At 44.3% G+C, this 17,926-nt stretch overlaps 3 protein-coding genes across 3 annotated transcripts in view; 1 reads left to right on the top strand and 2 right to left on the bottom strand.

Annotated features, from left to right (window-relative positions):
- The window catches only part of LOC116308234 (intermembrane lipid transfer protein VPS13B), a 98,992-nt gene that overhangs the window by 29,528 nt on the left and 51,538 nt on the right, over positions 1 to 17,926 (bottom strand). The window lies entirely within an intron of this gene.
- On the top strand, positions 1,040 to 3,362 carry LOC116308852 (uncharacterized). Its single transcript, XM_089025375.1, has 3 exons — positions 1,040 to 1,131; positions 1,246 to 1,308; positions 2,117 to 3,362. Exons 1-3 carry the CDS (start codon positions 1,049 to 1,051, stop codon positions 2,802 to 2,804), a joined length of 834 nt encoding a protein of 277 aa, XP_088881501.1. The 5' UTR covers positions 1,040 to 1,048; the 3' UTR covers positions 2,805 to 3,362.
- LOC148904398 (uncharacterized) lies at positions 3,463 to 4,638 on the bottom strand. Its single transcript, XM_089025374.1, has one exon. The coding sequence runs from the start codon at positions 4,636 to 4,638 to the stop codon at positions 3,556 to 3,558; it is 1,083 nt and encodes a 360-aa protein (XP_088881500.1). The 3' UTR covers positions 3,463 to 3,555.

The following is a 17,926-nucleotide window of genomic DNA, read 5'->3' as shown; positions in this document are numbered from 1 at the left end:
GCCTTTCAAAATCATAACTTCTTGAAAATGGTCATTTCCTCGGAAGCATTTTGTCCACGCTAAGGATGAATTTGCAAACATAAGTAACGAAACTTCGTGCTACCTCCTCCTCTGAGTGATCGCTGCAAACCATGACTGCGAATCCAGCAGCAGCAGTAAGGGGGACTCGCGGTCAATGTCAAAGATTTACGGGTTTTACAGGCGGTTTAAGGAAGGCGCCGGCAGCGGGAATAAGCCGCGCGATAAGTCCTTACTGCTGCTGTGTTGGGAATCAAAGATAAGTGTTTATAAAAATGTACGATATATATGGAGTGCGAAGAATGTAAGAAGTTCACCAATGACTTCTGTATAATTTGCCTAAGACCTAAAGTTATCGTACCTAAGCCCAAGGGTTTCTGGTGTTGTGGTAAGAAAATGCAAATAGAAGACGACACGTCAGCACAGTGTTACGAGTGTGGTAAGAATATTCGTAATGCCGTACCAAATGCTACCAGAGAGCAGTATTACGCCAATGGAGGTCGTAAGAAAACGCCATATAAGAGAATAAAATACTTCAGGGACTGGATGAGTCATATCCAAGGTTTACATCCGATATATTTAGACAACGAAGTAAAGAAGAAAATCATAGACCATTTAGAAGAGCCAACCCCGCAAAGTCTACGGAAAACGTTGAAAAATTAAAACTAGGGAAATATTACAAAGCTATTCCCTATCTTTTGTCTGAAATTACCGGTAAGTCTATTCCTGAGGTTTCTGATATGACAAAAGCCGAGTGGATGTTTTGTCGGCTGAATAAGGATATTCCTTATTACCCTGACGTAATTTACGAAATATTTTACAAAATAGACCCCAACCACCCCCTATTGGGATGGATTCCCAGGCGATGATTTTACACAAGTTTTTTCACATTTGTGTAATATTTTGTGAAAACGATGCAGGCTGTGTAATATTAGGGAGTTTAAGATAGGGCAGCTACGGTAGACTACTACGGTTGAACGCGGTTCGTGATCTGGGACGAGTTTCAATGCGCATGGATGAAAATTCATGCATGCGGTGGCTGGCCGTGAATCCGGTATCATTTTGGCTTCCTATTTCAGCCATGGCTTCGCCGAATGCAGAAAATGAAAACTGGTGAGTGTTTATCATGAGTTTTTGGCAAATGCGTACGTATATCAGGTTAAATTTATGAGAATGTATTGTATAGCTTGCTACAATTTAACACGCTGTAATATCGCAATTTTTTAGTTCCACAAGTCCATGCAATGTTCCACGTGTGGAGTCGGATGTCACCGGTTCTCTTCGCAATAAGTAAGTAAAAACAATCAAAACTACTTTGTAATTCTTTCACAAGAGTTAATGCAGAGAGAGAATAAAGTCCATTAAAATGTTTTTCTTAGTTGAGGTTGATTGTCACATCACCTTATTTTAATTGCAACAAGCGTTCGCTCTAAAATATTTTTATATTTGTACTTTCAATCCCACGACACTTAGGAAACGAAGTAGGAAAATAATGTACTATTATTATTGTTATTGTTATTATAGTTATTACTATTATTATTATTATTGTCATCATTATTGTTGTTTGAATGCAATTAGTTTAAAACCATGAAATATTTTGCTGGACTAACAACAACTAATTTGCATCTAACATGGAATAAACCAACCATGCACTTGCGACACCTCACTGGAAAAAAAACTTATGTTGATAAACTTTTTCATTTCCTTCTTGTGTCGTTCTTTCTGTTCCTAATTTTATCATTCTATGCAGGAAATTTTGTATTTGCGGCTCAATAAAGTTTTGTCTTTCTTGGCACTAATCAATTATGAGCAATATATTGAGAGAGGTGCTTTGCTAGAGTATTTTCCTTATATGCGTGAGACACTTTTTAAGAAATTGCACTAATTAGTTCTCGCTAGTCTTTGTTCAGTAAAAAAAATTGCACTAAATTAAATTTGCGATTTTGTCAGCAAACTATTACACAGATGTAATGGAAGCCCTTTCTCTATTTCATGGGTACAATATATTTGCACTTAATCATTCGCTTATTATAACTTGGTATTCAATTATGTTTAGGGCATGAAAAAAAAAATATTTCTTTTTTTATTTCATTTACAGTGGAACATTTAGATGGACAGAGGAACGAGATAGACTTCTTCTACAACAAATAGTATCCCTCGAGCCTTTTGCCTACAAAGCTGGGACTAAAGAAGCAGGTCTTAGGTGGACAGAAGTAGCAGAACGGATCAACTGCTATGCTCATTTCTCAAGTCAACCTAGAGATCAACGCAGTGTGAGGGAACGTTTCAACAAATTGTTGGCAGACTTCAAGAAAAAAAGCAGGAATGAAGAGTCTGCAAGTGGCATTGCTCCTGATGACCAAACAGAAAATGAGATGATATTGGAAGAAATAGTCGAAAAAATGAAATCTCCGCTGATCCAAGTTGCAAGGGATGAAAAAAATCAGGAAAAAAAGAGACAAAATGCCATATTCATTAGGAACAATGCAATGGAAACATGGTCTAAAACAAGAAAGAGTGGTAGTGAAGGTGGTGATTCGGGTTCAGAGGGGAACGGCCAAGTAGAGCAGGCGTTGACCAAAAGACGTAAAACAAGAAAAGGAGGGTCAGAAGCACTGCAGTACTTGGCTGAAAAAACAGAAGTAGAAACCGCTCTGCGAAAGCAAGATCTTGAATTACGCAGAGAAGAAATGCGTCTTCAAGCAGAACAGCAAAAGGAACATTACAAATTGAAACAGCAACAGATGCGACTTATGGCTGACATTGTCAAAAGACTAGCAAAATAAGTTTTTGCCTTTTAAACCACTCGGTTCTTGTTTGGATTTGTATGTTAAATTACATTACTTAATGTAATGTGAAACGCACTTTAATAATACTTTCCACTAGCTAGTGTTTTTGTTCTATTAGAAATGCTTTTATCGATATCGTACAGTATATCAGTCACAAAACAAAACTAAAGTATGAGAAACCAAGATGCGTGTGTTACGTATGTAAGCTATTTATTCAAAACTGCATTATTCAACTTATAGAAATAATATTATTGTGAATATATATTGAATAATTTTAAGCATTTGTAAATATTTATTACTGATCAAAGTGTAAAACCTGGTTTACCCGAGCAACGCAAATACACAAACAAACGAAAGGACTGGCTTGCGTTGTAGTATTGCGTTTGCGTTTTCACCGGTACGGTTCACACGTTAAAAATGAAAGAATGGAAACCTTTCCATTTTCTTGCGTTTGCGTTCGCACTTGCGTTGCTCGTGTGAACCAGGCTTAATAGTCAATTGGACCAGGTTATAGTAACTATTATTATAATATAACAATTATTAATGTAATTATGAAGATGTATTACCAGAAGGCTTAATAAACCCAAGAAAATAGATGTAACCGATGGAATTTCAATTGGGGTATACTAAAATGTATCAAATTAAATAAGATCTATTTCAGGGGTGTAATGACCTACTTTATTCTATTAAAAACAACAACAAACAAACAGAAGAGCGTTGCAATATTTCCAACAGGATATTATGCGCTTTATGCTAAATAGTCAGCTAATGTTGGAGGCTCAACTTGAAATGACTCAGAGGTTGTATTACCATACAAACAAGTGAGCATGTTTCTGAACAATGCACTTACTACGTACTGCTTTCCTACTGCACTTAATCCTATCTTTAAGTTTTTCTTATAGTCAATGAACTTGAAGTAGTTCGAGACATCGCGAAACAACCACTCCACGGAGACTCGGACTGAGCTCATAGCTTCATTGAAAGACCTCATATCAGGTGTTAGAACAGGAACATCTCCAACGCGATAGGGACACATCAAGTTGGGGCGGAGCGGGTAGGCTTGGTCACCGTATACACAGAGAACGTTCCCTGCTGGGTTAAAAGCTATTCTTTCAAGGGTTCCCAAGAGTCCCGAGTCTCTTAACGTCCCTGCATCATGTCGGCACCCTTCCACTGGACCGTAAAGATTGGCTATCAAACCATTTGGAAGTGCTAATGCTTGAAACTTTAGCGCGTGAACTCGTTTGTGTCCGTTGTATACTACGTTTTGGTGTAAGCCGGGTCTGCATATTGGACGGACAGTCCCATCAATGAAGCCAAAACAATTCGTTAGAGGAGCGCCTTTTCTTAATATGGCTTCTGAATATCGTTGAAGAGATGCTCTGGAGAGAAAAGGTTGATTCCAGGAGGATAAACGGAAACCATGAGTTTCATAAATCCAGTCAAGCACAGTGTTTGTTATCATGCTTATCTCGGGTATTGGACGAGCGAACGTAGGAATCATATCGTAATACCGACCAGGGTAGGCCAATCTCTTTAGCAGCATGCACAAGCCCTCTAATCCACTGCAGACAGTCCCTTGAGAACAAACGAAGCGTACAGGTAGCTGCAGATGGTTCCCTAACACTGGTATATCCTCTTTTGCGACTCTGAAGTTAGATTCGCACTCGCTAGAACTCAAGTCATCCAAGCAAAAGGAGTCGTATTTCCAGAATGGATAAGAAGGATTAGAGGGTTTATATTCTTCATATAAAATCAAGAACTCATCCTCTCTCAAAATACCATCAGCAAAGGCAATGACGATTGCATTTCTTATATCTTCAAACGACATTTCTGCTAGCCAACACTCGGATAGCACTCGGTTGCGAATCAAAATATATCATTTTTTGCGACCACTGAACCGTATACGGTATGCTCGATCCAGTATTCACCAGACGCGTTCAACCGTAGTAGTCTACCGTAGCGGTCTTATCTTAAACTCTCTATTTTGTGAAAACGATGCAGGCTGCGTAATATTTTGTGTAATATTTTGTGAAACTAATTTGCATATGAACCTGACAGCCGGCGTTCGATATGTAAATAGAATCCTGTCACGATGTTTACTGAGCAAGCTTTCTTTGAAGCTCTTCTTTTGCCTCCTGGTAGATCTTTTTGCGAGATTCCTCGGAAAGATCTTTTACGACTGTTTTTTTATTCCTTATGTCCGTCTTTAATTTCTCGTATTTGTCTTCTTCGGCCAGAATAAGCGAGAATTCGACGTCGTCTATCTTTCTGTCACGCAAAGCCTTTGAGACAAGATCGGTAATTGTATTTACTTTAGCCCTTGACAGAGCTATTGTCGTGTCATGCTTGGATATCTTGCTTGACAACTGTTTCATAATACCCGTAGCAACAGCAGAAATAATACCACAGGCTGCCCCAACGCCGGCCAAAGGAACTCCAACGATTATTCCCGGTCCAGTAAGCGAAGTAGCAACGCCGGAGCCCGTTAACACAACAGATATGGATCCTGAAGTTATCGCAATCTTATGTAGCGTACTTCGGGCTCTAACGTATTTCTTCCTAACTTTTTCGTAGTGTTTTGTCTGCCCTTCCAAGTAAGCCAGTATCAAGTTTGCTTTATTCAGACGAAAGTTTTCAGCGTTTAGTTCGTTAGGTGTAGTATAGGGAACATCTGGGTACAACTTAGGTGCCGATGGTATAACATCCATTATATATACTAATGTACGACGCTTTTGGGAATAACATAGAGGAGCAGCCACATCACGACAACCGGGATTACTGGAATTGGAGAGCATTTAGGAAGATGTTTCCGCATGCAGACCCTAGTAAGTTCGAAAGAAGGCCCGATGGTATTTACTATAACGGCTCTAGGATGTACAGCAATGCGGACTTGGAGCCAAAGCATCCTAAGATTTTACAACCAAAACCCGAGCATAAAGAAAGGCAACCTAATTTTCCAGAGAATCTATTGCCGGCAACCCAGAATTACCAATTTTACGACAACAAAGGTGGAGCGAATGACTTTGCTAAGATGGTTACCTCCTTAGAAATCCCCGTGGGTCCTACGACTTTCAAGACAAAGGTCAGAGACATCTTTAGAGAAACTGCCATGAAACATACCTCAGGGAAAGAATCCAGAGAATGGTTATCAGGTCCCAACATGCGGTATTGGCCGCAGCAGTTAAACTTTGCCGTCTGGGCTGCTACTAAAGGATGCGGTATAGCCGCGGATATGTTCCATATTCCTTTCCTGCGATTTCATGTTGCTTTTACTATTCGTAGGATATTGTTTGAGTTAGGAGCGCCGCTTCCTAGTGACACTATCTTTAACCCGAAGGATAACAAATATGACAAAGTCGCATGGGAGCGATTAAGGAATGAGTTTAAGCTTACCAACCCCGATTTTCGTAACAAAGAGGGTACCGCCCATGGTTTAGGAGAGACTTACATCTATGCTTCGTATGTTGGTGCCAGCATAGAAACGCCGGGCATGGGGTATCCTAGCTCTTACGAATTCTCGGACTTAGGAGGCAGCGGAACGAAGGGTAATTTAATTTACTACATAGAAAGCAAAGAAAAGTATCCTTGGGCGCCTTTCTTTGCCGCAAAGGGCATTGGACTGAAAAACCTAGCAAGGATTAATCGAAGCATCGAAGCCTTTGTTTACTGCATTCTAGGGGCCCAGGTTAGCACTCGCAGCCCCATCGTAGATGCCTCCGGTGCGTCACAGGAAACGCAACAAGTATTCCTTGTCCTCTTCGAAAGCGCTGTTATCGAGAATGAGATCTCTAAGTCGGTGCAGAGATATCAACTTGCAGTGCAGCAGTCTAAAGTGCGACTGGATTATGCCTCGAGTCCTGGTTGTTGGTTAATGCCAAGTAATTTGGTTATCAACGCCGATTCCGTCGTGGGATACAACAACAAGCTGCAGCGAGCAACCAAGGATATGAAGTTTGGGGTGAATGACGTGAACTCTGACACTCTTAGAAGCATCCCCCATTTCGTGGAGAAGCCTAAGAAGGAGCACGTAGAAAAGCCCGCACCAAAGAACGTAAAGAAGAAAGTTTTGCCTGCGATACCTGAGGAATATGACCATGACTTATTAAAAGCCGGCTTAGCCGCCGCGGGTGTTGGTCTGAGCTATTATATATGGCGATGAACAACCCCTACGTAGCTGGAGTAGATTGTGTCTATACGACTTACGCAGGCGAGAAAAAATACACCCAGGCATCTTGGGTTGATGTCACGGGCATGTCCGTGAATTTGAACTACTCGGGAAAGAAGTTAATCCTTTGTAGTATTTGCATTGGCACGAGTAGTCATGCCAACGTCGGCTTTAGGTTCCTGGATGAGAATGGCATACTGCAGCCTATGCGCGCGAAGACGAACAACAGGGAGCCTGCGCATTTCTCCGTAGAGCCCAACCCCGGCAGCGCCGAAAATCTATCGGTTTGGACTTTCCACATGGTCGCCGATTGCCATGGGAAGGTAAAGCTGCAAATGCGCGTAGATGACACCGGGAGCGTTTGCATAAATAGCATAGAAAATCAGAGAGATACGGTTTATAATCACAAGACCATTAGCACTCTTACGGTGCTTAGTCTCTAGAAGGGAATTTATTCCCTGTAATATATGAACCCACACGCGAAGGAAGATTGGTTTCTACATTTTTTGGAGGAGAAGGACTACTTAGAACAGCATTGGCATGACACCGGGTTGTGGGTGAAGGTTGGGGGCCTGGGATTGATCACGTGTACCATTAGCATTTCGACGGGGTATTCGTGTAATGTCGGGTTTAGGATCGTTGATGAGAATGACCGCCCATTACTACCCTACAGAAAAAAAGATAATAATAGGAACCCAGTTCATTTCTCGTCGGAACCCCCACCGCCGACTGTAGAAGACTTAACGCCGGTAACTTTTCACATGATAGCCAATTGTCAATATGCGAAGCTTCAGGTTCTTCCCAACGACGTTGCCTACCTTCGAATAAATGCCGCCCCGGCAAAAAATCCTCCAACGGATGCTACTTGGAATCATAAGCCCATTAGCACCATGACTGCCATACCTTTAGTTCCGCATTATCAAGGCGGCGCGAATACTATCTTTACTTATCCCCAGTCGAGGACGCCTCGGGCGCCCGACGACGATAAGCCCCCAGTAATATATAAAGACAAGATTAAGCCTTCATCTTCTTCAGGAGTACCACTCCAATAGCTACTACGAGGATCCAAATGTTATTCCCCACGAACTTCAACAGTTCTCCGCCGGCCCTAAGTGCCAAGGAAACAACCGAACCCAGCAGCCCAGGAAGACCGGCTGCCATCTTTTTTCCCAAGTCCGTTAGTCCCTTACCTAACTTGCTTACGCCCGCGCCCGTAGCCTTAAGCGCGGATAGGATAACTCCTACTACGGTGCTAATAGCAACCGCAAATGCCAGCGGAATACCATACTTCACCAGAGCTCTTTTTATTTTTTCCTTGGTGGTAAGCCCCAGCTCCTTTTCCAGGTTGTCCTTTTGCGCCTGTAATTCCGCGACTCTTTCCTGAAGGGTTTCTACTTCCCTTTGAGCTGCTTCCCTTTCCTCTTCGGTACGAGTTTGGTCCTCGATTACTTCTTGCTGCCGCTCTATTTGCCCCTCCAGGTCTTCGATGGCCTGATCTCTTTGCTGGATTTGCTCCTCCTTAGTATTGATTTCAGCCATTAACCGTCGCCGTTCCACTAAAGAGCCGGCTATGGTGGTTTGCAGGTTATCGGTATCGTCTTTAATTAAGTCTAACTCTTGCAGGGCGAGGTTAAGAGCCCTTTGAGTTTGATTTCTTTCGCGTCGAATTTGGGTTCTTTGGTCTACCAGCTCCCTTATTTCTTGATTTTTAAATTCGACTTCCCTCCTATGCGCGTCGGCAAGCCGCTGGTTTTGCTTCATGTATTCCTCCTCCCTTTCTTCCAACGTTTCCCGCAGCGCTTCCACTGAGGCGCCAGAGCTTTGGGCTTCTCCTAAGTCCTCCCGTGCTTTGTCTAATTCGCGCAGGGCCTGATCCACCTGATTTCCTATTTCTTTTATTCTTTCATCTTGATGGGCGGACTTCTTTTCAGCATCGGCAAGTAGCTGACCTTGCTTTGCATATTCTACATCTTTTTCTCTTAACTCCCTTTGCAGGTCCGCGGCACGTTTTTCCGCGTTGGTCCTTTCGGTTAAGTTGTGCAGCCTTTCTAACAGGCTTCTAGTAGCACGCTGAAAGCCTCTTAATCTCAAGACGTCACCCCTAACGTTGCCCTCCTCATCAAAGAGGTTTTGCGGTTTTGTCCAGCGGTCTTTGTCGGGAAATCTTAAGTCTTGGACGCTTATGAGGACTTTGTTTCCCTTTTCCGTGAGCTTTACGTCGTCAGCATCAAAGTTGTCGTAGCGCAGCTCTAGCTCCTGCTTTGCCCACTCTACGGTTTCCCGCGCGGCTGCTTCCGGCTCGCCCATGTTTTGAAGCTCTATGTGCTCACGCGGAAACGTGTACTCGCGTGCTTTGGGATGTTTTAGGGCCTTTGCAATCCTATCCCTTAGGGAATCGTCGACTTGTTGGGTGGGAAGCAGCGGTTCTTCATCACCGTCGTTAATGTCAGCCTGACCTTCCTCAGTGGTGGGATCAAAGTCGGGGTCTGTTCCTTCTACTTCCATTATATATGATAAGCTCAAAGTTAAATCCCAACGTATTACCTAAGCAGGTTGGCGGACTAAAGGCAGAACGCACCTTTCATCGGGTCACCTTTACCCCCAGCAGCGCAAAGCCAGGGGAAACCTTGTACGTAGGCGTACCCCGCCTAACAGATAACCTAGTCTTAGTACCCGGCACCTTGGCTTTAAGGTTCGACTTAGCGGTGCAGTCAAGCCCCACAGATGAAAGGATTATCGTTAACAACGTGGGTCGCAACATCGTTTCTAAGATGCGCGTAAAGTTCGCCGGGGAATCCTTGCTGGACTTAAATAGGTACGATCTGTATACCACCTACAAAGACTTATGGTTGACAGCCTTTGACCGCGCGCAAAGGATAGAACAAGGAATTGGTAGTGTCATTCTACGTAAGGTCCGCACACCTACGAAAACGCAACCTACTGACGGCAGCGGAGAAACCGCAGTGGCAGACGCAAAGCGAATAAAGACCGCCTATGGTAGTAAGTATGTCATACCGCTGGACTTTGAAGTGATTACGAATCACGGTGTGTATTACCCAAGACAGCTTGCCGAACTGCAGTTTGAAGTAACTTTAGCAGATGCTAATAACATCATTGGTGGGCTAAGCAGTGCACTTACCACGACAACCCCATACTCTATCACTAATCTAGAATTACAGTATGAAACGGTATACAGCGAAGAGCTGGCCCGTAGCGCCGGTATGGAATATAGCGCCGGAAAGGCATTCCTTTACGACCACGTAGTGATGTATAAGACGTTTAGCTTCCTGGATAAGACGGATGAGGTTATTAACCAAAGCATTAACCTCCCCCGAAGAAGTCTCACGGGGTTAATGTTGGTGTTTGCCAAACCCTACGAGGCTGGTAAGCGCAACTCCGAAGCCTTTCACAACCCCAACATTACTAACGTCGGCGTGAATATCAACGGCGTTCCAAACAAGGTTTACTCCCAGGGAATAAAGCCCGCAGACGTGTACAGAGAGGCAAAGCGTAAGTTTGGCGACCAAATTAGCCCCGAGGAATTCTTTAAGGATAAGTACGCGTTATGGATTGACATGCGCACCATTAACGACGAAGACCTACATGGCCAGGGTTTACGTCTAGTAAATACGCAGGATGGTATAACATTGGAGATCAAACGCACCAAGAATGCCTCCGCGGGCGACGGTGATAAAATAAACTGCTACGTCTTCGTCGTGTCTGACGCGCAACTGAGCGTAGAAATGAATCAGCTAAAGAGCGTTGCCTATTAAAATATTTGTCTAATATACCATGTTGCGCGTATTTGAAAATAACAACACCAAACTGCAATGCATAGTGCAAGGCGACAAACTGTACTTTAAAGCAAAGGAAGTGGCGGCTGCGTTGAATTACGAGAACACCAAGAAGGCTATTAGAGACCACGTTTCTGAGAAGTACCAGAAAAGATGGGCTGACGTGCAAGGGGTCCCAAACCGTTCCCCTTCTACTATTCACCCACATTCCGTGTTTATCTCCGAGCCTGGGTTGTACGAACTGATATTTAGCTCTAAGCTACCCAAAGCCGCGGAGTTTCGTGATTGGGTGTTTGAAGAGGTGCTGCCTACGCTAAGGAAAACAGGTAAGTATGAAATAGAAAGGCGGTTCGATAGTCCTAACAAGTTAGTCTTCAAAATGGAAAATGAGTTTGACCTGCATAAGAAAGTCGTGGACTACATACGCCGCTTCTACCCACAGATGCTCATAGCGCCCGGCTTAGGGGAATTGCAGGATTCTGACAGCAAACGCATAAAATGCTGGCAGAAGGGTTATCAAAGGGGTCAACCCGACCTCTTAATACTGAGCGCGCATTTAAGGTATGAAGGGCTTTGCATCGAATTAAAGACGCCGAAAGGAAATGGCATACTCTCCGCAGACCAACGCAAGATAATTTCGCAGTATGACGCGAATGGTTACCTGACCATGGTTAGCAACGATTATGACGTCATCTGTCGTGCCCTTAGCAACTACGCGGAAGGCATCCGTATTCCCTGTCGGTGGTGCTGCAAACGCTTCAAGACTACGGAGACAAGGGCAACGCATTTAAGAATATTTCATAGATATAATGATCGTCAACCAAATACACTGGCGTGACCTGATTTGCGGTAAAGCATACGAAATAAAAAATTACGTCGTCTTCGAAGACATCGACCGTTTACGGTTAGTCCTCAAAGACTTAGAAGGTAAGGAATATTCCCTTTGGGCGCCGGATTGCGTGCGGTACGTAATTCAGGGCGAGGAATTCACCCACTTACGCAGCTATGGTAAGGTAAATGGCCGATGGAAGTTTGACATTGAAAGAAGAGTCACTCCATCTCCTCTTTGTAGTTAAGCGCGTCTGCTAAAGTCCGCTGCGCTTTAGGATCCGCGGAGCACCAATGCCCCACAAAGGATCCTTCGGAGAATACCCTGTCGCAATGAAGGCAGGTGTATTTTTTACGCGGCTTACGAGGGGTAATGCAGTCGGCAGGTAGTTCGCAAGTAATACAGTCCATATATTGAAAGGGTAATTAGAATGCCTCCCAGAAAGGCAGCTGCGTAGGCTAGCATATACCTTTAAAAGGGGTCCTTATTTTTATTTATTATTATTAGATTATGCAAGCGCCCTTAAAAGGGGTCTTTATTTTTATTTATTATTATTCATTATCCTTAATAATAATAAATAAAAATAAGGATGGGATTTGAGACTCTTTGCGCAAACCCTACCTTACTATCTTAAGCCGCCTACTAATCATTACGGGCTTTCCTTGCGGCCTCATTGCCGGCATGCCAAGCTTCGAAGCAATCTAAGTACTCTTTAAAGCCACCTTGACCGTCGTAGAGGCACTGCCAAATATGCTGGTCACTTCTTTGACAGCCGCAGCGCTCACAAGTTGCCTCCCAATATTCTCTATCCTCCCACCTTACGCCTTCGACGCAGTCAAACTCCGCAAAGCGCTGGTCAATTTCCTTCTTCCGGCGCGTTAACTTCCTTTGGGTTTCCTTTGGGCAACATCGTGCAGCAACGTCGCCGTGCTCCTGGCAAGCCACGCTCAGCAGGTCGTAATTACCGCGGCACCGATGTCGATGCCATTCGTCGTTCTTGTCCTCCTCGCATCGCTCACATACGTTCTTTAGACAAACGCGGTTATCCACGTGGTAATCCAACATTTGCGCGCTGCTAAAGAGGCGATTACACTCCTTACAACTTCTTTCGCGTGCCTTCTTAGCGCACACCTTTTTTTCAACGTGGTATTTTAACATTTGCTTCGAGCTGAACTCCTTGTTGCAGTGCACGCACTCCATATATAATAAGGATTTAATAACCACTATAAGGGATACCGCATGAAGTCCTTAACGGCCAGAAACTATTTCAAAGAGTGTCTCAGAATGTTGACGTTTAGGTTAAATCTTTGTTAAGGATACCTGGAAACTATTTCAAAGAGTGTCTCAGAATGTTGACGTTTAGGTTAAATCTTTGTTAAGGATGCCTGGAAAGCCCGTAATGGTTAGTAGGCGGCTTAAGATAGTAAGGTAGGGTTTGCGCAAAGAGTCTCAAATCCCATCCTTATTTTTATTTATTATTATTAAGAATAATTAAGGATATTTAATAATAATAAATAAAAATAAGGACCCCCTTTAAAGGGCGCTTGCAGGATTCAAAATAGTAAAGCTAAGACACTCTTTGAAATAGTTTCCAGGTATCCTTAACAAAGATTTAACCTAAACGTCAACATTCTGAGACACTCTTTGAAATAGTTTCCAGGTATCCTTAACAAAGATTTAACCTAAACGTCAACATTCTACAGGGGATATCGCATGAAGTCCTTAACGGACTCCTTAGCCCAACCGGCCATCGTCAAAAGCGCACCAAACCTTTCCGCGCGCTTCAGGCCGCACATTTCATCGTACAACTCCTGCACGCGCTCTTTTAACCGGTCTATCTCCTCCCTTTGCATTTCTATGGTGTCTCTTTTATCTTTTGCGTCGGCGACAATTCTTTGCACTGCTTTCACTGGCTCCATCGTATATATAATGGATCCGAACCATATTCCTTGTAACGCTCTGATCGTAGGACCCACCGGCTGCGGTAAAACGCAGTTCGTGGTAGAGCAGCTATTAGGACCCTTTAGATACCGCTTCGACTACATCGTACTGCTTTGCCCCACCTACGTGAATAACCGCACCTGGACGGGCATAGGAGTGAAAGATGACGACTTCTTTGTAGATATCTTAGATCCTAACGAGTTATCCAGCCATCTTAAGTTCTGGCACAAGCAATTCCCTAAAGATACACAGACTTTACTCATACTGGATGACATTGCCTGCGGGGACGACGTAAAAAAGCGCACCTCCGAATTAGTTAAGCTCGCCTTCAGCGGTAGACACGACAATATCAGCGTTTGGTTGCTTTCCCAGCAGCTTACCAGTGTCTCTAAGCCTTTTAGGGAAAACATAGGTTCACTTGTCGTATTTTATACTCCGAGCAAGTCAGACCTGGAAACCATCTTAAGCGACTACGGCGGTGAGATATCCAAGGAACAGTTACACGAATACATGCGGCATTTAAAAACGCACCAACATTCCAAAATGATCTTCTCTTTGAGGTTTCCGTATTCCATTAACATATATGGACATTGAGCAGCTCTTAGATGAAGTCCCCGCGCAGTTAGACGAAAGTAACCTTAAGGAACAACTTAACATCCTTGTGTCTTCGGGGAAGTGTAAAGAAATGATAGGCAAGGAACTTACCCATGAGCAAGTTAATAAGTTGTCAGAAGAGGAAGTTAAGAAGTTCCATAAGAGGTACGAGGCCGCCCTTGCAAGTAAGACCACGGACGCCGTAGCAGACTCAGCCATTAAGCTGGCCACCAAGCTTCTCGGACTTGCGCTGCCCATAGACGACGTGGAGCAACTACGGAAGGACATTAGCGAGGACTATGTCATCGCCCAAGAACTTAAGATAACCTGCGGGTGGTTGTCTTTGAAGTGCGGTAAGTTAATGGCAGTCGCCTCTGCGGCACTTCACGTAGCTCAGCATGTCGACTTGAAGGAGGTACTGGTGTCTTGGAAGGACTTCAAGAAGGACAGAGAAGTCGAAAAGGTCTTCCAGGCAGCACTTGCTGAGGTACCTGATCAAGTCGCCTCAAGTACTTAGTCAAGTCGTCCTTAAGTACTTGGTCAGGTCGCGCCCAGGTTATTTCCAAGTCGTCCTTAAGTACTTAGTCAAGTACTTATCAAGTCCTTCAAGTCCTTAGATATAAATGAGTGAACCAGAGTCGAAGGTAGAGCAGCCCCAAGAGGAGCAAAAGATTACCAAGGTTAAATCTCCAGGCAGAGTCGCTGCCGGTAAGAAGCTCGCGGAGATGAATAAAAAGAACAAAGCCAAAAAAGAAGAAAAGGTGGAGGAAAAAGAAGAGGAATCCTTCATTAATCCTGGGTACGTCATTGGCGCGTTAGGAGTTGCTATAGCAGCAGGCAGCCTTTACTTACAATGGCGGGCTACGAAGCCAAAAGTAGAACCCGTGCATGTACCGCCAACATATCACGCGCCCGTGCACGCACCCGTGGAACCGGCTGTTAGAAAAAGTAAGATCCCTGAAATGGAATAATAACCTTCTCGCTCTGTAATATAATGTCAACCGCGTTATTGAAAACTGTTGAAGAAGCAGCTATCATTACTTCCATTGTTGCGGGTATTGGTTGGGTTGGTAAGAAAGTGCTCAAAGAAGACTTTACTGAAGACCCAAGCAAGAGCTTCGCTAACTTTGCCAAGATGACCGCTGCCGTAGGCGGAGCTATCATGGTAAAGGATTACCTACGGAAGGAAAAGTACCTGCCAACGACATAACTCGTGAAAATCCCTGTGATTTTCTAATATATAATGGCTAGCGTGGTCGCAGGTGGAGTTATTGCAGCTTTAGCATTCACTGGAGCTAATTATGGTGGTCAGTATTTGGATAGATTAGTTAGAGGTGATCGCAGCGGAGATTTGGCCGCCGAAAGGAAAAGGCATGATTTAGCGCTGGAGAAATATCAGCGAGACGTGGCGGCTTGGAATGAAAAAAGACAAGCTTACAGGGATTGGTTGGACAAGAACTACCAAGACAAGATGCAGGCGGATAAGAACTTCGAAAACACGGACTACGCCTTTAAGCTCTATGCGCAAGCACACCCCGCGGCATTAACGGGGTTAAGAAAGCCTCAGTTTAAGAATTACTATCAGCCTTCTAAGAAACAAAAAGATAGTGAGTTGGTCTTCGTAGGAGTCGCAGGGCTGGCAGGAGGCGTAGCTTTGGCGTATCTGCTCTAACGAAGGGGAACTGTGTTTCCTGAAATATATGATCGTCTTTTTGGAAAGCAATAAAAATAACTTTACCACTTACTTGAATCCTCCCATTAAAGCCCATAAAATTCGGTTGGTTAGTTGTTCTTTGTACAATTCTTGGTATAATTTAGTCAATGCCTTGATCACTGAGCATAAAGGCGGCGGCAACTATCAAGGCGTATTGCTGCCCGATGGACATTACACACCAATCACCCTTGCTAAGGAATTAGCAAAACACGGTTATACGCTCACCACAGGATTGCCGCACGAAATGACCTTCAAACATAATATGCCAAACTATTCAGTAACTTTTGGAAAGTCTGACCCATTGGGGTCATTATTATGTGCCTCAGGCAAGACAATTACCGACACAGCCATACCTGTGAAATGGAAAGTCGCATCCTCTTACGAAGTTTATTGCGACTTGGTCCATAGTTACAACGATGGAGAAAAGTCTTCTCTTATGTCCAAGTTTCTGCCCAAAGGTAATCCATTTGACCTGGTAGAATACACTCCCATTTCTTTGAGCTATGACTTGTCTAATTTGGTAGAAAGCATAAACATCACCATTAAGGTGGACGGAAAGACGGTGGATTTCAACGGGCGAAAGATCAATCTCGTCCTGGAATTCATATAATGGGCCGCGTAGAGGACAAACTCAAGAGGATTTACTATGGGCCTGAAGGCTATTGGAAAGGAGCGTCGGCCATCAAGAAACTCGCGACCGCGGCCAGGGTATCAGATGAAACGGCTAAGAACTGGCTAAGAAAACAAACCCTCTGGCAGGTTTATCTTCCCGTGCCCAAGTACATTCCCAGGCCCAGCTTTACCGTAAATACCCCCAATGAAGTTCATCAGGCGGATTTGCTTTTCTTGCCGCACGACAAGGTGAGAAAGAAGACCTATAGATACGCTTTGACCGTAGTTGATATCGCAAGCAGATACAAGGACGCCGAACCCATAACCAGCAAGGATTCTGGGGAAGTCGCAGAAGCCCTAGGTAGGATTTATAAGCGCGTCTTGAAATGGCCTAAGCTGCTGCAAGTGGATGCGGGGACGGAGTTCATGGGCGTCGTTACTAAGACCCTGAAAGACCACGACACTAAGATTAGAACAGCCGAAGCAGAGTACCACAGGGGTCAGAGCATCGTCGAAAGATTCAACAAGACCCTGGCCGAGCGTCTCTTTGGGTACCAGTATTGGAAAGAGCTGGAAGATCCCTCCAAACGCAACAGGGAATGGACCCAGAGGCTCCCCCAGGTCGTCGCGGCTTTGAACAACGAGGCGGCCAGGGCTACGGGGATAAAACCCAAGGATGCCATAAAAAAGAAACACGTGGAGCACAAGTCCTACGTCAGAAGTTCGAGGGCGGTCGGACTGAAGGAAAAAAAGCTACCCCGCAACATAGTGGTCAGATACCTCTATCAGCCGGGGGAACTCGAAGGTGGCAGTAAGAGAGCCACGGATCCTAACTGGTCTTTGGAAACGTATGAGATTTCAAAGTCCGTCACCAAGGAAGGGCAACCCGTGTTGTATTACCTAAATGGCCCAAGTCGTGGATTTGTCATGGAAGAGCTGCTCATAGTCCCCAAAGACTCAGAGTAGTGCTGCTCCGCGCGCCCGATTGCACTCTAGGCATGTCAGTCTTACATTGCCTCTACAATGGCCGCGTTTATTATTTATGCGATCCACAGAGAACTGCTGATCGTCATTTGGGTCAAACCTCCATAGTAGAGGTATGTTACATTTGGCACACCTTGCCCCTTTCTTATAGACGTCGTCCACGCATAGGTCGAACGTCATGTTTTTTTCTTCGTCGTGCCGCTTGTAGCGAAGGAGTTTCTTAGCAATGTTCTCTTTGGCTATGTCCTCTGGCGTTTTATCGTAACGCAGCTGCGGACCCCAGGCTCTTTTCAACTGATTGGCATACTCCACACGACTTACGGCGGTGTAGATAAGGTTGCTCCAACACAGCCGCTGGTCTATGATCCATAAGGTTTCTTTTATGGTAAGCCCTTGCGCGCTGTGGACTGTCATGCAATAGCCTAAGCGCCAATCTGGATGGGAGGTTATTTTTTCCACCTTTTCTATGGGTACCCAGGCTTT

This window comes from Actinia tenebrosa, unplaced genomic scaffold (genome assembly GCF_029948245.1).
Source record: "Actinia tenebrosa isolate PJP-AT-01 unplaced genomic scaffold, QUT_ActTen_1.0 utg1515__unscaffolded, whole genome shotgun sequence".
Taxonomy (NCBI): Eukaryota; Metazoa; Cnidaria; class Anthozoa; order Actiniaria; family Actiniidae; genus Actinia; species Actinia tenebrosa.
The sequence above is the reverse complement of the archived record's forward strand: the minus strand, read 5'-3'. Positions and strand labels throughout refer to the sequence as shown.